Here is a 22,768-nt window from a genome sequence, read left to right as displayed (position 1 = left end):
AAGCATCATTTGAGCCACCGGAACTTTAGTAACCATCATCAGAATGTGCTGCTGTATTGTTTTCCTTTGTCCTTGATTTTAACATGTTTATTTCTGTCTTTATAAGAGCGTTGAGTGTGAAGACATCTGAGGTTTTGCAGAAGATTCTGGGATGGTTGTGAAAGACTGTCGTCGAGGTGGGTGAGTCACATCACTTCCCATGGTAACATGCAAATCAAGGCTGGATTTAGATCTCGTCACATGACTTCATGCAAAACAACCACAAAAGAGTTTCTCTCTGAGCGAACAAAAGAAATAACCGAAATGTGTGCCTTTTACAAAAAACTGTAAAACCGCAAGATTTGATTGTTTCTCCTTGACAGCAGCAGTGACATTTCTGACAGCACTTTTTGACCATATAAATATCAGCATCTCCACCAAATTGTGTATTTTTGCTCAGTTTGAGTGTCTAAATAAAACTGAGCTTTTTCCCTTAATATTCTCACTGTATCAAACTATATGAGCCATAAATGCCTGATGGATCAAATATAATACAACTGCATATAAGCAAACTTTTTAAAAGTGAAATCTTCCATTAAAAAATCTGACTATTATTTCATATCTCCTGACAGACACTAGAGGGTGTAGTGTGCTTGTCATGTACTCAAGTGTGCTCAGAAAGTGTTGAAATGCCATATTTTACACTTATGTGGCCTTTGCTTTTCTCTGGAACGTCACAATCAAGACGATTTTCTGAATAAGTTGTTTTTTGCTGTTTAGTTTGATTAGAATCGTCATATGACCCCTGTAAATCCTCAAACCAAAAATAATAAAAATATGTTTTGTTAATGTACCATGTATACCAGTATAAAATGAACATTTACTTTAATGTATAAAGTGAGTGGATGCTTTCAACTGATTTCCTACTGAGCTGTCACCACCTAAACTACAGTGATCAAACTATTTCAAATATAGTGATTTCAATATGAACTCAATATGTTCATAGATTTGTGTTGGATGTTATTGTTGGAATGCAATTGATATTTTTTGTAAACATCATTTTTTTTTGGCTTATTACAGTTAATGTCATAAAACTATGGAGTTAAACTTAGTACAGTGTCGTGTAAACATGGCTGAAGACGCGAAAAGCTGAGGAACAGACAAACCGATTCAATTGAGTGAGTCATTTACGCTGGAACTGCTCCGATTGATTCAAACTTAGATCTTTCAGTTCAAGCGATTCACTAGCAAGAACCATCAAATTAAAAGAGCCATTCATTTTGAATTTCGACATCGCTTTGATTTTAAAAAGCACATGGGTGAAATGGCGCTTTTCATAACTCCGAATCAGTTAAACCATTGCGTCACAAAATGATTCACTGTTTTGAATCACTGCAATTGGATCGCGTATCACAAATCATTTTAATCAGATCGGAGCATCGCTTTTTTTATTAAACAGGTTTTACTAAACAGTATGAACATAAAATCAGATCGGAACTTCACGTATCGTGAATCATTTGATTTAGAACTTCGAAGTGAGTTTGTGAATCGTTTGATTCAGATCGAAACTTCGCGTATCGTGAATCATTTGATTTAGATCGGAACTTCGCGTGTCCCGAATCATTTGATTCAGATTGGGACTTCGGATCGCGAATCGTGAATCATTTGATTTAGATCGGAACTTCGCATATCGCAAATCATTTGACTCAGATCAGGACTTTGGATCGCGAATCATTTAATTTAGATCGGAACTTAGAAGCGAGTTCGTGAATCTTTTAATTCAGATTTGGATTTCGCCTATCGCGAATCATTTGATTCAAGTCAGGATTTCGGATCGCGAATCGTGAATTATTTGATTTAGATCGGAACTTTGAAGTAGGTTTGTGAATCTTGTGATTCAGATCGGAACTTCGCGTATGGCAAATCATTTGATTCAGATGAAGATTTTGGTTCGCGAATCGTGAATCATTTAATTTAGATCGGAACTTAGAAGCGGGTTCAGAACTTTGAATCGAATCTTTTCATTCAGATTGTCGCGAATCATTTTCAGATCAAGACTTTGGTTGCGAATCATTTGATTCAGATCGGGACTTCGGATCGCGAATCATGAATCATTTGATTTAGATCGGAACTTTGAAGTAGGTTCGTGAATCATTTGATTTAGATCGTAACTTTGTGTATCGCGAATCATTTGATTCAGATTGGGACTTCGAATCGCAAATCGTAAATCAGTTGATTTAGATCGAAGCTTCGAAGTAGGTTCGTGAATCATTTGATTTAGGTTCTTTGTGTGAATTTTTGATTCAAATCGGAATTTTTGATTCAAATCGGAATGTTTGTAGCGGTTTCACGAATCATAGGGAACATTCCATTTAATGATTCTGCAAACATTATGGGAATGTTACTTTTGAATGTTCTCTAAACATTCTGAAATAAATAGTAACATTTGAAATAAACAACTTTGAATGAACATTCTATTAGTGTAATGTTTCTGGAAGAATGTTTGTTCATAACTTTTCCAGAATATTCTTATACCTTCCCTGTTAGCTGGAAATATCTTAATATACTTTAATATTAAGACTTGCTTCTAATTTAATTTTTCAGTTAAGAAATAATTTCTTTATTAAGACATGTTTGATGGACATGATCCAGTTCCTAACAGAGATGCTCAGAGCAGATCTCAACTTTGTCAAAGGTAATGAATCCTGCGGCAATCTGAATATGACATTACTCCAAATATACTCGAGGTAAGACGTCTCGTATCCCTTGTGTATCAACTTACATGAATCTGGAACATGAAGTGATTTTGACATCTTTTTTCGGTGTAAAATGGGGCAGAGTTGTCATTTTAATTACCCACATAATGGGCTTATTAAGGGCTTGTATCAGATGTGCTGTTCTACCTGCTCTCAGAGATCCGTGTCTGTCGGCTGATTGTCAGGGGACTGACGTCCTCAGAGACGCTTTTATGAAGCTGTGAGTGTCTGTCATCTGATGTTCTCTCATTCATTTGCACCTGCAGCTCCTGAGGGCTTTCTTCACTGCTCTGTGTTCAGTACAGCTGGTGAGGACACCTGAACAACAGACCGTCAGCACGAGACCCATGAATACTGATGGATGTCAAGCAGTAACAGTAACATTACATACGCAAACTGTAGTTTAATCTAAAACCTGCCAGAAATTTTGTTTTTAATTTTTTAAAGAAATTATTAATTATTGTTTAATTTATTTAATTTTTAATTTAATTTTAATGTTTGTATTTTCTAAACTAAGAAGATAAGAACATTTACAATTTTATTTAATATTCAGTTTCAGTTTACAATTTTAAAAGTTTAAAAATTATTGTAAAAAAAATTTTTTTTTCTTTACATTGGTGGAATTTAAAACCTAAACCTGAAGGGTTAGTTTTTGTGGCGATTTATTTATTTATTTACGGAAATATAAAATTATGGGAAGGTGAACCAAGACATTGACAAAAGTGAAATCGAAAAAAATATATTCTTCACTCCTTCACATACGTGATCAGAACTTGTGCAGTTTTTTAGGTTATAAAAACATTGTGGGAACATTGTTTTGCAATGTTTCTAAAACATTAAAATGTCCAGTTTTCTTGTCGTGATTAGAAGATTATTTAAAGATTACAAAAACATTTTTACAACATTTTCTAACTTATTTTCACCCAAAATATAACATTATTTTAACACTTATTTTAAATATTTTAAAAGCGTTAAAATGTCCAGTTTTCTTATCATGATTAGAACATTATTTAAAGGTTACAAAAGCATTTTTACAACATTTTTCTAACTTTATTTTTCACCCAAAATATAACATTATTTAAATGCTTATTTTAAATATTTTAAAAACATTAAAATGTCCAGTTTTCTTGTTGTGATTAGAACATTATTTAAAGGTTACAAAAGCATTTTTTACAACATTTTCTAACTTATTTTCACCCAAAATATAACTTTATTTGAACACCAATTTTAAATATTATAAACATTATTTTTAAATCACCCAAAATATTGCTTATTTTAAATATTTTAAAAACATTAAAATGTTCAGTTTTCTTGTCGTGATTAGAAGATTATTTAAAGATTACAAAAGCATTTTTACAACATTTTTCTAACTTTATTTTTAACCCAAAATATAACTTATTTTTATTTTTTAAAACAGTTTTCTTGTCCAATTTTAAATATTATAAAAATGTTAAAATATCCAGTTTTCTTGTCGTGATTAGAACATTATTTAAAGATTACAAAAGCATTTTTACAACATTTTCTAACTTATTTTCACCCAAAATATAACATTATTTGAGCACCAATTTTAAAAAATTATAAAAACATTAAAATGTTCAGTTTTCTTGTCGTGATTAGAAGATTATTTAAAGATTACATTTTTAAAAGCATTTTTACAACATTTTTTTCTAAAAACATTAAAATTATTTTTAACCCAAAATATAACATTATTTAAATGCTTATTTTAAATATTTTAAAAACATTAAAATGTCCAGTTTTCTTGTCATGATTAGAGCATTATTTTAAAGATTACAAAAGCATTTTTACAACATTTTCTAATTTATTTTAACCCAAAATATAACATTATTTAAATATCTTATTTTAAATATTATAAAAACTGTAAAATGTCCAGTTTTCTTGTCATGATTAGAACATTATTTAACGGTTACAAAAGCATTTTTTCATTTTCTAACTTATTTTCACCCAAAATATAACATTATTTGAACACCAATTTAAAATATTTTAAAAACATTAAAATGTCCAGTTTTCTTATCGTGATTAGAACATTATTAAAACTTTTTTTTTCCTTTCTTTTTTTTTTTTTTTTTTTTACCTAAAATAGGAATTATTTGAATTCTTATTTTAAATATTTAAAAAAAAAGTCAAAATGTCCAGTTTTCTTGTTGTGATTCTAACGCTATTTGAAGATTACAAAAAAAGCATTTTTTAGAATGTTGAAGTGCAAATAACATCATACGGACATTGTGATCTGAGAATGTTTTCTCTCAACGATATGAGAACATATATCAAATATTAATAACGTTATATGATCATTCCATAACTATCACTTTAAGAATCTTTTGTTCTAATATTTATATAACTTTGTGAGAACATTCCATGTTAGCTGGGAAGAATTCTTTCAAATATATCAAAACTAGTGTCATATTTATACAGTTTTGTTTCTTGGCAGAATGCACCTTGTTTATAATAGTGTTTAAGAGGTTTGCAGTGCAAGATATTTCATTTCTTCCATACATGTCACATGATCAGTGTGTTTGCTCGTGTGTTTAGACGGGAAACATGAGTGTGAAAATGTTTTCCTGGTTCGCACCGCTGGGCTTTGGGTCTCGCTGGCTTTGACCCAGATCACAGCAGGTCACAGACAAGGACTCTATGCAAAATACATGTACTGAAACCAGGTTGAAACAGGTTGAAATGCAGAATTTTTTTAGGGTCATTGCATGTGCATTCATTCTGTATTGTGATGTTTATAATGTTCGTTCACAGTCCAGTGCACAGAATGAATGAACATACCATACATCTCTGTATTATATCCTGTTGCTTTTATATGATAAGAGGGATTCCTTATGAAGTGAATCTGTGTGAATAACAGCCTAAATTTCACTGCAGCCCAGTTTTGGAGTTACAGTATGTAGTCAAAAACTGAAGTGAAAGACAATCTGATGCAAAACCTTGTATATTCCAGCATAAGACAGGTCAGGTTTTGCTCCTGCTGCATGGTGTATTTTTGGTGATTCTGTTGGGAGAAAAGATGCAATAAAAATGACAGCTGACATGTAGGCAGTGCCGTCCTCCAAACTCATGCAGAAATGCTCACCTTGCAGATATAAGCTTACTAGCTCAATTTAAAATGAAAATGCATTTAATTTAGTATTATATATTCATTAAATAATATATTATAGCATTTAATATTCATGTCATTAAAAACATCTTGATCTAAAAGCTTCTAATCTAATAAAGTTAACATTTTTGGTCCCTGTGTTTTTATTGTTAACTAAAACTATTTAAAAAAATAATTAGTTGAAATAAAATTATATTAAAAAAAAGTATATATATATCATCTGGCAAGACAGCATTAAACTTGAAAAACTAAAATAACAAAAATTTAATCTGAAATAAATTATAGTACAAATATAAACTAAAACTAAACCTGTAACTTAAAAAAATGAAAGCATACAGACATTTAAGAATACAATTTAATCTTTTACATTTTTGGTCACTTAATGTTATTATTAACTAAAACTATTTAAAAAAAAATCATTACTTGCAAAAAAAAATTATATATATATATATATATATATATATATATATATATATATATATATAAGCATTAAACTTTTAATATAACAAAAATTAAAAAAAATAAAATAACTAATCTTTTAATTTTAATTTAATCTGAAATAAAATACAATGACATGTTTATAGACATGTTTAAAAATAATAATAATAATAATAATAAAATAAAACTAAACCTGTAACTAAAATAAAAATAAAAGGCATATAAGGATATTAAAAACTATTATTTATTTTATTTTATTTTATTATATTATTTATTTTATTTATTTATTTTTTTTCAGCTAGCTGGCAAGACAGCATTAAACTTGAAAAACTAAAATCTGAAATAAAATGTAATAAAAATATATAGACATGTCTTAAAATAAAAAAAACGAATAAACTTTAAGCTTAAATATTAAAAGTATTAAACCTGAAACACTAAAATAACAAAAATTTAATCTGAAATAAAATATAATGACGTTTATAGACATGTTTTAAAATAAAAAAAGCTAATAAAATAAAACTAAACCTGTAACTAAAATAAAAATAAAAGCATACAAGCATATAAGAATACAATTTAATTCAAGATATTAAAGACTATTATTTATTTTATTTTATTATATTATTTATATATTTATTTTCAGCCAGCTGGCAAGACAGCATTAAACGTGAAAAACTAAAATAACTAAAATTAAACTGAAATAAAATATAATAAAAATATACAGACATTTTTTAAAATGAAAAAGGAATAAACTAAAACTAAATATGTAACTAAAATAAAAAATGTAGTTTTATTTATTCTTTATTTTCTCACTTGAGGCTATCGTGATCATCAGATGGAGAGTATGAAGTCCTGAAAGTCATCTGCTGGGAAATTAAGCTGAAACAAGCATTTTGTGGGAAATCCCTGCAACAACCTGGCGTTGCATCTTTAAATCATTTCTTAAGGTGATTAACATGTGCGGATCATTGCAGACAGACACCCACTGAACATCATGTATTATTTATGCCTTCATTTCACTGTCTGTGTTATAATGGTGTTTAATTGAATAGAGTTTGACTGCTGAGACTGTGGCAAATATTGATACTGTGATAATGAGCTGCATTTATATTGTGCTGTCACAGCATATGTGTGATATAGAGGGTGTGAGATATTGTTAAGAACACAAACTTATATTAAAACATTATTTTATCCATGCCAAACTGATAAAGTGAGATTCGTGTCAACTAAGATTCATGTAGTTGTTCTCTACGGTAGCTGTGCAGTTATATACACTGGTGAGCTGCTATTCAACACCATAACTTTTTTATATAACAACTTTTAGTTTTATAATATGCCTTATTATATGTCAATGTGTTATTTGTCGTTTTTAGCACAGATGCATGTAAGTAGAGACTGTACTGTATTTAATTTAATTTAGTGAAAGTCTCACAGCACATCATGTTGTGTCAAAGATGGAGTTATGAATTCTGCTGTTGCTGACAGGATGTTCACAAACTCTGGAACATGTTGACCATGATTCCTCATTAGATGATCCCAGTCAGCATGTTTAGTGTGTGAGTGCAATAAAAATACCACACGGCTAATGCAGCTCCTCGCTTAACAGGGAACAGTCTCACAACTTTAGCTTTAACATGTTTTAAAAGTTGTTCTTAATGTTCTTAATGTTTATGGAACATTCTCAGAACTTTATTAAAATTTGATAGCATTTTTATGATGTTGTTTGTTCTTGATGAACTTTCTAAGAAATGTTTTTGTAACCTTTAAATAACATTATAATTACGACTAGAAAACTGAACATAATGTTCTTGGAAAATATAAAAAAAAAAAAATTCAAATAATGTTATATTTTAAGTAAAATAGCAGTGCAGTGTTTTAGGAAATGTTTTTGTAATCTTTAAATGACATTAGAATCATGACAAAAAACTGGACATCAAATATTAATAGAGGGCTGTCAAACGACTAATCACAATTAATCGCATACAAAATAAAAGATTGAGTTTGTTATGTACAAAATATTTTTATAAATTATATAAAAATTATAATATATTTGTAAATATTTCTTGAATATATACATGAATGTGTTTGTATTTATATATACATAATAATTATACACAGTATAAACACATATATTAGGCAAACTCAAACTTTTATTTTGTATGTGATTAATCACAATTAATCATTTGACAGCCCTAAAATAAACATTCAAATAATGTTATATTTTGGGTAAAAATAGCATTAGTACAGTATTTTAAGAAATGTTCTTTTAATCTTTAAATGACATTAGAATTATGATAAATGGACATTTTTACATTCTTTGAATATTAAACTAGGACTGTCAAACGATTAACTGTGATTAATCACATACAAAATAAAAGTTTGAGTTTACTAATATATGTGTGTGTACTGTGTGTAATTATTGCATATATATAAATACACACAAATTATTGTATATTTAAGAGAAATATGTTATGTACAAAATATTTTTATTTATATATAATATAAATTATATAAAAAATATAATATACTTGTAAATATTTATTGAATATATACATGAATGTGTTTGTATTTATATATACATAATAATTATACGCAGTATAAACACATATATTTGGCAAACTTGTATGTGATTAATCGCAATTAATCGTTTGACAGCCCGAAAATAAACATTCAAATAATATTATATTTTGGGTGAAAATAAAGAATGTTTTAGGAACCTTTAAATAACATTAAAAGCATAATAAGAAATATTTTTCTTGGGCATTTTTTGGACATTTTAACATTCTTAGAATATTAAGAGCTGACGAAACATCTTTCTGAAAACTTTTACTGGAACAAAAACTCCATAAAACAGTTTAGAAGTTGTGAGTTGTGAAATGTATGTGATCTAGGACCTTTATGAAGTGAATGCCAAAGACTGTACCACAGCTAACAAAAATGTGTTTTAAAAAAACGTTGTGAAAACGTTATGAAAAACCTAAATGTTTTTTAAACATTCAAAATGTCCAGTTTAATGTTTAAGAACATTTCTTCTTGGTTATGTGAATGTTAGAGAAACATTCTATTTTATAATCTTGAAAACATGAGAATGTTACGTTTAAATTTGTTATATTTCACGAATGTTGGTCATGTGAACATTGTATCATTTTAAAATGTTATTATAAAACGGATAGTTCCGGTGCTTGATTCTGATTGGTTGAGCCGTGTTCTAAACTGTTGTAAACTACTCTACAAACATACACCTTTGTTTACTTTTGTGTGTTGCTCGGCAACCACTTTGTTGCAACCACAACTGCTTCTGAGGAACTACATTGTTTGGTGGAAGAATACTGTTTTTATTTATATCATTACACTGTATTTGCTCTGTTTTATTTTGTGAAACCTTACTACGTACATGGAATTACCGTTTTATAAAAGCAATAAGCCTTGTGAAGCTATGATTTACAGTGAATTTATTGCTTTATGAGAGCACTGTATTGTTATTACTGAATAATGTTATTGAACGTAGTTCTGAAGAAGTCCAGGGCCCATATGGGCGAGGATTCCAGTTAATTAGCCATTATAGGGAAGTAACAAGAATAATAACAACCTGTAGTAAACAGTGTGTTCATGATTAAGATAATACACTGAAATAACATGGTAAGGCACACCAATTTGCAATATCAGAAAAAACGAGTTGTTGTACAGCTAAAAATAGCTTGAAGCCACACCCATAAAATTTACAATTGGTTTCAGTGTTTTCTGCTATAGCTGGGACTCTCTTTTCCTCACATCTTCGTTTTCATTCTTGTTAAATTCAGTATGGCCTCTAACCTGATTAAGGTGTAGCAAAGCGGAGATTTTTGCTGTTAGATTTGATTAGTTGTACGGGCAGACGGGACTCGGGTCAGCTGCATCTCAGAGCCCTGGGTGTTTCACTCCGAGCTAAAAATACTTTATGACAGCAGATCCTTTGTGTTTTCAATATGACCGCAGCACATTCACAGCGCTGCTCCCGGAGGAAAACACGCACAATACCTGAATTATTGCTCAGGAATCAAATCAGACAGGCGGAGATTCATCACCACACAACAAAATCCACACAATTATCATGAGTGAAAACACCTTACAGTACTACATCAGCGTTATAGCCATTTATAGACTTTAGATTATAGTTTGTTTACAATCTAATGCAAAAGATTGTTTATATATAATTAAATCATTTCCATACTTGCTTTTTTATGTTTACAGCTAGTAATACTGTATGTGACCCTGGACCACAAAACGAGTCATCTCAATTTTAAAAAACTTGACCCTTATGCCTGGTTTTGTGGTTCAGGGTCACATATATTTCTTTTACAAAATATTCTGGAGACCCTCAATGCATGAAATCTATATTCCTGCCTATATACAGCCTGTTTTTTTGTATTTTGTCTCGTTTTTCAGTAAAAATCTTTAAAACAAGATTGACATGTTTTCAGACAATATGATATCTGACGATATAGTAAAGACTGGGGCAAGTTGTCACATGTTTTATGTATGTATTTTTATGTATGCCATTATTTACAATTAGCCAAAAATAAGAGTTACATATTTTGTATGACACATTTTCTATTTTAAATAATAGTTTTAATTGGTTTTATGACAAATATAAAATGTAATAACATTTTAAAAACAGATATTTACATACACAGGCTATGTTATTGAAGATGATTTGTGACCCTGGATCACAAAACCAGTCTTAAGTAGCACGGGTATATTTGTAGCGATAGCCAAAAATACATTGTATGGGTCAAAATTATCGATTTTTTTTATGCCAAAATCATTAGGATACTAAGTAAAGATAATTTTTCATGAACATATTTTGTAAATTTCCTACTGTAAATATATCAAAACATATTTTTTGATAGTAATATGCATTGCTAAGAACTTCATTTGGACAACTTTAAAGGCGATTTTCTCAATATTTAGATTTTTTTGCACCCTCAGATTCCAGATTTTCATAGTTGTATCTCAGCCAAATATTGTCCTATCAATTTTAAACACTTGACCCTTACACCTGGTTTTGTGCTCCAGTGTCACATATATTTATTTTACAAAATGCTTCTGGAGATCCTGCATGAAATCTATATTCCTTCCTACATACAGCCTATTTTTTGTATTTTGTCTCATTTCCAGTAAAAAATATCTAAACATCTTTAAAACAAGACTGACGTTTTCAGACAATATGATATCTGACAATATAGTAAAGAGCGGGGCAAGTTGTCACACATATTATGCGTACAATTAGCCAAAATAAGAGTTACATATTTTGTATGATATAATTTCCATTTTTAAATAATAATTTTATTTGCTTTTATAGCAAATATAACATTTAATAACATAAAAAACAGATATTTACATACACAGGCTATGTTATTGAAGATGATTTGTGACCCTGGATCACAAAACCAGTCTTAAGTAGCATGGGTATATTTGTAGCAATAGCCAAAAATACATTGTATGGGTCAAAATTATTGATTTTTTATGCCAAAATCATTACGAAATTAAGTAAAGATCATGTTCCATGAAGATATTTTGTAAATTTGCTATCGTAAATATATCAAAACTTATTTTTTGATAGTAATATGCATTGCAAAGAACTTCATTTGAACAACTTTAAAGGCGATTTTCTCAATATTTTGATTTTTTACACCCTCAGATTCCAGATTTTCATAGTTGTATCTCAGCCAAATATTGTCCTATCAATTTCAAAAACTTGACCCTTATGCCTGAGAGTTTTATTTGCTTTTATAGCAAATATAACATTTAATAACATTAAAAAACAGATACTTACATACACAGGCTATGTTATTGAAGATGATTTGTGACCCTGGATCACAAAAGCCGGGTATATTTGTAGCAATAGCCAAAAATACATTGTATTGGGTCAAAATGATACATTTTTTATGCCAAAAATCATTAGGAAATTAAGTAAACATCATGTTCCATGAAGATATTTTGTAAATTTGCTATCGTAAGTATATCAAAACTTATTTTTTGATAGTAATATGCATTGCAAAGAACTTCATTTGAACAACTTTAAAGGCGATTTTCTCAATATTTTGATTTTTTTTTTGCACCCTCAGATTCCAGATTTTTTAAAAAGTTGTTTCTCGACCAAATTTTGTCCTAATCCTAACAATATACATCAATAAAAAGCTTTTTTATTCAGCTTTCAGATAATGTATAAATCTCAATTTCCAAAAAAATTACCCTTATGGCTGGTTTTGTGGTATTATAGGCATTTTCTTCCAAATCAATTTCAGTAAACAAAAGGTTTCCGTTGTGACAACATGTACGTCTCCCTGGGAAACGACAGTGTAGATGTTCAGAAGGTTTCTGTACGTGTCTTTACAAAAGTTTGCTTTCAAACATTAACACAACCTTGGAAATATTATCCACTCCACTAGAGTAGAAGTGTGACAACTAGCCCCGGTTACGTGCATGCGTGTTTGCCAGCGCGCTCATTCAGCCAATCGCAGGCGAGTGCGTGAGGGATGATAGTGAGCTCGCGCTGGAGAGCTGCCAGACCAACACACGCTCCGGACCGTCAACATAGGTATGTTATGTTTTCATTTTTAAAACTTAGTTTTTAATTACATTTCAAAGCTTTCAGTAGTTTAAAATACCATTAAAGCTGTTCGCGTAATTTGTCATTATATAAGGAATATTATAGCCTACATTTACATAATAAACTCAATTTCACTGTAAACAGAAAAGAATACTTGATAACACTTTTTGACGCCTATATACAAAGATATTGTAGATATCGTCAACTTACATAAAACACCTTATCAGGTCCAAATTCTTCATATTGTATTTCTCTAAGGATGTGTTATGAATGTTACTAATAAACTTGAAAGTCGACAACAGAGTATGATAATTAGGCATTGACTGTAGTGACTATAAATCCGTTGTTTGCTCTGTTTATTGTGTTTATTGTTAACTTGCGTCATATATTTTTATCTAGAGATGCTCTAGTCAAGTACATAGACTGCAAACAATGATTTATCTATAGTTTGTGAGTGGATCGATTTGCTCTGCTATTGATCTGTGTCTGTTTCTGTACAGGCGGGATTTCCTTCTGCAACTATAACAACCTGCATAACTTTTTCTTTTTTTTCATGATGATAAGATAAAAGTAATTTGTAGAGGGAAAATGATCAAAATTTCATATATATATATATATACTGGCACTCAAAAGCTTAGAATTAGTAAAACTTGTTTTATGTTTTTTTTTTTTTTAAAGTCTCTTATGCTCATTAAGACTGCATTTATTTGATAGAAAATACAGAAAAAAACAGTTATATTGCAAAATGTTGTTACAATATAAAATAATGGTTTTTATTATATTATATTTTAAAATATAATTTATTCCTGTGATGCAAAGCTGAATTTTCATCTGCTGTTACTCTAGTGTTAAGTGTCACATATTAAGTGCTGCTTAATATTTATTTGGAACCTGTGACACAGGATTCTTTGATCAATAAAAGGTTTAAAAGAACAGCATTTATTTAAAATAGAAAGGTTTTCTAACAATATACACTACTGTTCAAATGTTTTTTTTTTTTTTTTTTTTGAAAGAAATTAATACTTTTACTCACCAAGGATGTGATAAATTAATAAAAAAAAAAGTGACAGCATTTATGTTGTTAGAAAAGATTTATATTTTGAATAAATGCTGTTCTTTTAACTTGTTATTCATCAAAGAATCATTACAAATAGAATCACAGGTTCCAAAAAAAAAAAAAAATTGGCAGCACAACTGTTTACAACATTGATCATTCTAATAATAAATCAGTATATTAGAATGATTTCTGAAGGATCATGTGACACTTAAGACTGGAGTAACAGCTGATTAAAATTCAGCTTTGCATCACAGGAATAAATTTTATTTTAAAGTATATTAATATAAAAACCATTATTTTATATTGTAATAACATTTTGCAATATTACAGTTTTTTTCTGTATTTTTGATCAAATAAATGCAGCCTTGATGATCATGAGACTTTTTTAAAAATCATTACAAGTCTTACTGATCCCAAACTTTTGAGCAGCAATATATATATATATATATATATATATACACATAACTTTTTCCACAATGTTCTCATGATGTTGTTAGTTCTTGATAAACGTTCTAAGAAATGTTTAAATAAGTTTCTATAATTACAACAAGAAAACTGAACATAGCATGATTAGAAAATTAAAGATAAATGTTCAAGTAATGTTACATTTTGGGTAAAAACAGCATTAGTACAGTGTTGTAAGAAACATTTTGGCAACCTGTAAATAACATTAGAATCATTTTTACAATATTAAAATAAAAAATTCTAATAATTTTATTTGAAATAATAATTTGGGGTGAAAATAAGTTAGTAGTACATATTAAATAGCATTTAGGAACCTTTAAATAACATTCTAATCTTGAGAAGAAAATTGGAATAATGGTTTTAACATTCTTAGAATATTAAAAGATGATAAAACGTCTTTCTGAAAACCTTTACTGGACAAAAACTCCATGAAACAGTTTAGAAAGTTTATAAAGTGAATGCCAAAGACTGTACCACAGCAAACAAAAAGATGTTTCAGATTTTTTATTGTTTTTTTCTGAAACTGCTTTTTACATTCATGACAATAGGATAAAAGTAATTTGTAGAGGGAAAATTATCATAAAATTTTGTTTATATATGAAGAGTTTATTTGCAAAAACAAATAATTCTGTTTTTACATTTTTCAAAAATCAGGTTTTATATTATGTTATAATGCTTTTTTGTGTTTTATTGTGTTAGCTGTATTTTTAGTTATTTTTACTTAATCAAAATAACCCAACTGCAGTTTGATTGAGATTAACTGGAATGCACAATGAAAAAATATGATGTTTGAAAATTGTTAAAAATCTGTTTTTGCAAATGAACTCTTCATATATATATATATATAGAAGAGTTAAGATGCAAAACCAGCTAAAAGCCATCTCGGTCAAAAATGAGATAATGATACTGGGTGAATGCTCTCGACACATATTATACATCCATCAAATACTTTTACTTCAAACTCGTCAAAATACCAGCCTCAGGCCAAACCAGAAGTACTGGTACTTCCATAGAAACCTATACATGTGAGCCTGATAAAAATGCATTTTTTAAAGAAAGACGTCAGATGGATCTAGCTGGTTTTGCATCTGAACTCTTCATATATAGTTAGCACCTTAAGGAGCCATTTCTCTCTTAATAACCTTAAGAATGACTTAATTTAACCTAGTCAGGATAATATAGCAATGTTGATTCAGTCACTATTTTTTGGTCTGATTTAATGTCCTTATTTAGTATCATGTTATATATCAAGCTCAATTTATTAATGTTCCTCTATTGAGGCTGTTTGATAACCAAAGCAGTGTTTAGTCTGTCTGACCTGTTCTTTCCTAAATTTATATATATATAGATGCCCTTTGACCCGCCCTTAACCCTTTAGTTATTATTAACTCTGCTGTCTTTGGGACAGGAATCATCTGTCAGCACACGTAACCCGTCAGATGGAGTCAGAGCCTGTATTAACTGCTGATGAACATGGAGCGAAACGCTGGGAAACCATCCCATCAAAGTGCTGACCTGTCGACCGGGCCTTTAAAATAAAGTTTAACTAGAACGGTTCACCGCTATACAGCCTGTGCGTTTTAATATTCCTGACGGATCTGCTCTTCTCATGCCGTGCTGAAGAGGTGACCTGATTTATTTCTCTTTTATGTGCCCGTTATTGATCCACAATGTTTTGAGATCCTGATCGACCCAGATTTACGTCTTTCTCTTTATTCACAGAGCGGCTTTTCCTGTCACGTTCTGGCTGGAAATAGCAGCTTTTCTCTGTCCGAGCTTTCAGCAATTATCTCGGACACCTGAATATGAAGCTGCGTGTGCAATTAGCCACAGAAGAGCGTGTCACAGCAGGTTTTCTGTTCATATAAACAGCAGTGCAAGGTCTGTCTGAGCTCATTGAAGATGTGGACGGGACTGGATGTAGTTTGCAGATTGTTGCCGCTGAGATTTGAGCTTTGGCCGTTCTGTGCATGGAGATCCTGTTGCAACGCTCTGATTTCTCATCGCATCTACTTGTGAGGTAAAGTAACTGCTTGCTGATGACATGTTTACCTGGATGAGTTATTCTAGAGGAAATGTTATTGCTTTTTCAATGCAAGAGACTTCTGATTTGTTTTATTTAAGTATTAGCTTTGTGTTAGATCCTGAAAAGAGAAATAAAAGAGTAAGAGTACAGTGCTTAGATCATTGAATGAGAAATGTTTGGGTTCATATTGAGATATGAGATTTTTGATTGCATACACCATTATAGTTTTTATCTATATATATTTTAAATATTTTTATATTTGCTTTTTTCATTTTTAATTGTAATTAAAGTTTATTATATACACTGTAATATTTTGTAATATAATATTTTAAAATATTTTCATAACATTTCCACCCCAAAATATTCACTACTGGAACGTACAAAATATTTTTTAATTAAATTAAATATCTAATCTAACCTATATCGAGCTGCAAGAAGTCCAACAGTGAATCTCACAAAACCTGTCTAGATATTTCATATATATTATTTTATTTTATTAAATTTTTAATTCAGTTTATTTAATAAATATTAAATACAATTAATTAAAATGATGCAATATTTTAATATAACATTTTCACAGTATTTTCATTTTTATTATTTTAGTAATTTGCTCAGTTGTGACTACTGAAAATAGGGTTCAATGTCTTTGTGCAATAATTGTGTTTTTAAATTTTTTTTTATCATTATTTATTGTTGATATTTAATAATTTTCTTAATAATTTTTGTCATTTTTATTATTAATATTTTTAAATGTCTATATAGTTTTTATTCACTTTTTCTTTAAGTTTTAGATATTTTAGTATATCAAGTTAAATAAAATGTTGTCTTGGCAATTAGCTAAAATTTAATGTTTTTCAGTTAAATTTTATTTTATTTTAAATAATGAAATTTTTTTAATGATTTCAAAATTAATTTAATATTTCAGATTTAGTTATTTTAGTACATGAAGTTAAGTTAAATTAAATGAGTAATGTTCCCTTGGCAACTAACTGAATTAAAATAAGTTTAATTTTTTTAAATTTTATTTTTATATAATATTTTTTTCATATTTCAGTACACCAGATTAAACTAAAAGAAATAATTTAAGCTTTTTTATTTTTATTTTATTTCAGTTAAATTTTAAGTAATGAATATTTTTTTACAGTTTTAGAATGAATTAAATATTTTAGTTGGAGGACATCAAGTTAAACTAAATTAAATTAGAAATGTTGCTTTTGCAACTAGCTTAAATAAAATAAGCTTAAGGTTTGTTTTATTATGTTTATTGTTGTTTTTTTTATGGTTTTAGTTTCAATTAAGTATAATAACCCTGTGAGGACAAAGCAGGAGGTGTCTCTGCTTGTTTTCACATGCACAATAAAAAGACACTACCTTCTCTAATCTTTTTGTATTCCATTTATTTGTTTTCTTTTTATTTGTTACATAATTAACAAAAAATTCCTCTTGTTGATTTTGATTGCTTCCATTGTCCTCATTTGTAAGTCGCTTTGGATAAAAGCATCTGCGTAACGACTTGTGGTAAATGTAAATGTAATATAAATGTCTCAGTTTGCTCTTCATTTAGTCTCATTGTCATGTAGGAGAAACAACTGAGATTTTTCTCATGTGATTTTCATCCTGCGGGAATCTCTCGTCCTCAGAAACCAGACTTCTTTCATCTTTGAACTGAGAAGATGAGTGAAAGCCCTCTGATGGAGTATGAGCTGCAGACTCTGGCTCCCATCACGGGCCCCGGGGCCACGGCGGGGCTCCTGCTGGGTCCGGACACAGAGCAGATCACGGCGCTTTGTTTCGTGGGACTCCTGCTGTTTTTTTTGGTGTTCCTGCTGGTGCGATGTTTCCGGATTCTTCTGGACCCCTACAGCAGCATGCCGTCCTCATCGTGGTCTGATCATAAAGACGGTCTGGAGAGGGGACAGTTCGATTACGCACTGGTCTAGCTAAACAATTACAAAACCACCTGTCTGACTGAGAGCTGAAAGAAGTACAACAATCTCACTAAACCTGTCTAGAACATATTTTTTGATTTTTAAAATGATTTGATTATAATAATAAAATATTGTATTATATCATATATTATTATTAGTGCTGTCAAATGATTAATCACAATTAATCGCATCCAAAATAAGTTTTTGTTTACATTATATATGTGTGTGTACTGTGTATATTTATTATGTATATATAAGTACACACACATAAAGTATATTTTTTACAGTTTTACATAATTTATATTATTCTATTTATATTATTATTATTCTTAAATATATACATGCATATGTATAAATAAATATACACAGAACACACATATATTATGTAAACTTTTATTTTGGATTTGATTAATTGTGATTAATCATTTGACAGCACTAATTATTATTATATATATATAATTTAGCATTTTAATATAAAATTTTTCATTATTTGCATAACATTTCTACCCCAAAATATTCACTCTTGGAATGTGCAAAATAATATTTTAATTAAATTAAATATCTAATTTAATCTATATCAAGCTAAAAGAAGTCCAACAGTGACTCTCACAAAACCTGTCGAGATATATACTATTATTTTATTTTATTTAATATTACATTTTAAATATTAAATACATTTAATAAAAAATATTTGATTTATTTATTTATTTTTTTTTATATTTTTCAATATTTTCATAACATTTCTGCCCCAAAATGTTAATTACTGGAATGCACAAAATAATGTTTTAATTAAATAATTAAGTATCTATCTATGCTTATGACCTAATGTATGCGGAAAGGATTTATTTTTGTTATTTGCTTAATTTTGCTTAATGGACTACTGAAAATAGGGTTCAGTGTCTTTTTTGCCAACATGCAATTTTTTTTTTCAGTTTTAGTTGTTTTAGTACCTCAAGTAAAACAAAATGTTGTCTTGTCAACTAACTTAAAATAAGTAATGCTTTTTTATATATATTTTATTTTATTTCAGTTTAATTTAATTTTATTTTAAATAATGACAATTTTATAATGGTTTTAAAATAGATATATAATATATATTATTATATTAATATTAATATCTACTACTATATCTGTTATTTTATTTAATATGTATTTACCTTTATTTAAGAAATATTAAATAAATTTAATAAAAATATTTAATTTATTATCTTTTATTTTAATATAATTTTTTAATTGCCCCAAAATGTTCATTATTGGAATGCCCAAAATAATGTTTTAACTAAATTATTAAATATATATTTGTCAGTTGTTATGACCTAATATATGCAACAAAAAATTTTTTTTTTTTTAGTACTTTTCTTAAATTATTAATTAATAATTTAGGCTATAAAACAAGGATTGCTTGGTTATTTCAGTTCAAGTTGCAATAGATTGGTGCCTGTATTACAGTGTAAATTTCTACTTCAGTCAATTATGTGAATCATGCATCTGTGTTAGTTTCTCACAGAAGATTTTACTATTATTTAGTGTTGAGACAGACTTTTACAAACTTTTAAATTTTTTAGTGATTGCATTTCTAATTATCTTTATTGTGCATGTGAACTGGCTAGATAGTACTTATTAATATTCCTATTAAATGTTTTGCATTATGTTGTGTTATGCGTGTGTCCACTTTGCAGGTTTTGTCAGTGATAACTGGAGCAAATGTGCCTTGATTTATTTTTGTATCAGAAACTCTATAGTCTGTATTGATTTTGTGGTGTTGACGGTCGGTTTGGGATTAGCAGCTGTGTTTTTTCATCTTGAAAGGGCAAAACTGTGTACAAACAGGGATTTCTCTGGAAATGTTTCTTACTATGAATTGGTTTTTACAAACAAAATATTTGCTCAATAAACTACCTTTTTTCTCAGCTGTATTAAATGTTGTCTGGTTTTCTCTTTGACGATTAATCAGGGACATCTCCTGACAACCCACATGCAGCATGTCAAGTCTATTAATCTGTTTATTAATTTGTCAAAAATAACAGCCTGCATATCTAATGCAGATTTTTCAGAGTAACACCATATCAGATACCACGGAACATTTTCAGAACGTTCCATGAACAAACATTCTTCCATTAACGTTAATATTGTATTTTTATACGTCCTTCCGGTCTCATCTGCGTCTATATTTAGCATTACAAAACAGCAAGTTTTGCTGCTTGATATTGCAAATTGGTGTCTTACCATATTATTTTAATAATTCTTGTAATATCTTAATTATGAACACACTGGTTTGTAGCGCAAACAGTTTTTTTTCTTCTCGCTATTTCCCTACAGCCGCGAATGAACCGGAAGTCTCGCCCATCCACGTTGAAGAACATTGCAAAAACGTAGCTGGATAGTAGCTATATTCTTGTTGTGCATCGTGTCTTAATCAATACAAATTCACACTGACTTTTATGCTCTTCAGAAAGGGCGAAAGGTCAGGCTCGGTTTATTTTCCTCTTGTGCGGCAGTAAATGCGCCGCTGTGCTTTATGTTCGGCCTATGATTAAGAGACACATCATGTATTGATTGTTTAATTGATTATGTTGTGCTGTAAATCCTACAGGTATCGACAGCAGCTCTGGGCTGGAAGACGTGCAGCAGCTGTAGAGGCAGGTCAGTTTCAGAAACCTCTTTTAATGCTTATTATGAAATGTTAAAATATGAAGTATTCGATTCATTTATATTTTATCGATCGTGCAAAGAAACTAAAGCCACAGATATTGAACAAGGACGTTTTCTAGGACATATACGTTGTATTTGTACATGTTCTGTATTTAATATTGGTGTCACGTAGCCAGTTTTATTGTCAGCATTATGTTAAGTGCATTGCAACTTCTAGCTAAGAAACGCCCACTTACACAGAAAGAGACCTTGTGCTTGACAATGGAAAGCAACCAAGCAAAGTTTGTTCTTATATGACATTTAACATTCCCAGAAACTGCATGGCCATTAGATAGCCAAAATACAACTTGGAGTTTTATGTAGAGCTTGCAAAACTTTCATCAGTAGATGTGAGATCCATCAAAATATAAATACACATAGAATACTGACTGATGCAAGTAATGCTTGTAATGCAATTCTTGCCTTCAAGCGTCATCTACTGGTAAAAATGATATTGACAGCTAAATAAATGTGCAATGCAAAAAGCTACGTGCTGTGCAAAAGGTGCATTGACTAAATGTGTGCAATATTACAATATGCACTACAATATGATATTGTTTGTATCATATTCTTGAAAATACTATAGAAATTATGTTTTTGAACTAAACCGTTTGGGACAAATTATGCAAACATCATTTGGTGATACTATAAGGAATGTGCAACTTACTACGCTAATTATTTAAGAAACATTTCTTATAAAAACATATATTTATTATATGTGACCCTGGACCACAAAACCAGTCATAAGTGTCAATTTTTCGAAACTTAGCTTTATACATCATCTGAAAGCTGAATAAATAAGCATTGATGTATGGTTTGTTATGATAGGATAATATTTGGCCGAGATACAGCTATTTCAGTATATGGAATCTGATGATCCAAGAAAATCAAAATATTGAGAAATTATCCTTTAAAGTTTTCCAAATTAAGTTCTTTGCAATGCATATTACTAATCAAAAATTAAGTTTTGATATATATGTACCATAGGAAATTTGCAAAAATATTTTCATGGAACATGATCTTTACTTAATTTCCTAGTGATTTTTGGCATAAAAGAAAAATCTATTATTTTGACCCATACAATGTATTTTTGGCTATTGCTACAAATATACCCCAGCGACCTAAGACTGGTTTTGTGGTCCAGGGTCACATATGTCATATAGAAAATATTAAATGTAACATTTTAATTAGTTTTTTATTTACATTAACATTTTTTAAATAGTAGTAGTATTAATAATAATTATTATAATAATAAAAAAATAATCATTCTAATCTTCCATCTAGCTAAAATTAATTATTTCTAACAATAAGAATAATGACTCTTCATGTCTTGACATGTTATTATAAGCTTCAATGCATACGCTTCATATTCTGACATGTGCTGTTAACAACAGAAATAAGAAGAATCATCATAATCAAATAATAATAATTAAATTTTAAGGTTCTAATGAAGAAGTTTGTGTATAAAAGCTCTCCTAAAAAAGCGGTTGTGAGACTGGATTTGAAGTGGATTTCAGAGAGACTTAGTAAACATCATGTTCCAGTTCAGCCTCCGTCTCATTAGTAATGATTGCAGACACACAAAAGAGTTCAGCTTCAATTCACCAGAACAAAACACAGGAATCTGACAGAAGAGCAGCCACACAAGTTCATCCTGCAGTTACATGAAGCATCATGTTAGAATATTATTTAGCTGATGAACATAAACACAACTAAAA

The 22,768-nt window shown here is 29.4% G+C and overlaps 1 protein-coding gene across 1 annotated transcript; it reads left to right on the top strand.

Moving 5' to 3' along the window:
- Nucleotides 1-12,852: 12,852 nt before the first annotated feature.
- LOC127152432 (cortexin-1) lies at nt 12,853-18,601 on the top strand. Its single transcript, XM_051093090.1, has 4 exons — nt 12,853-12,871; nt 15,814-16,030; nt 16,128-16,425; nt 18,072-18,601. Exon 4 carries the CDS (start codon nt 18,105-18,107, stop codon nt 18,369-18,371), a length of 267 nt encoding a protein of 88 aa, XP_050949047.1. The 5' UTR covers nt 12,853-12,871; nt 15,814-16,030; nt 16,128-16,425; nt 18,072-18,104; the 3' UTR covers nt 18,372-18,601.
- The last annotated feature ends 4,167 nt before the right edge of the window (nt 18,602-22,768 follow it).

The sequence above is a fragment of the Labeo rohita genome, chromosome 2, assembly GCF_022985175.1.
Source record: "Labeo rohita strain BAU-BD-2019 chromosome 2, IGBB_LRoh.1.0, whole genome shotgun sequence".
In the NCBI taxonomy this organism is placed as follows: Eukaryota; Metazoa; Chordata; class Actinopteri; order Cypriniformes; family Cyprinidae; genus Labeo; species Labeo rohita.
Note: the sequence above shows the minus strand (reverse complement) of the source record. Positions and strands in the feature narration are given on the sequence as shown.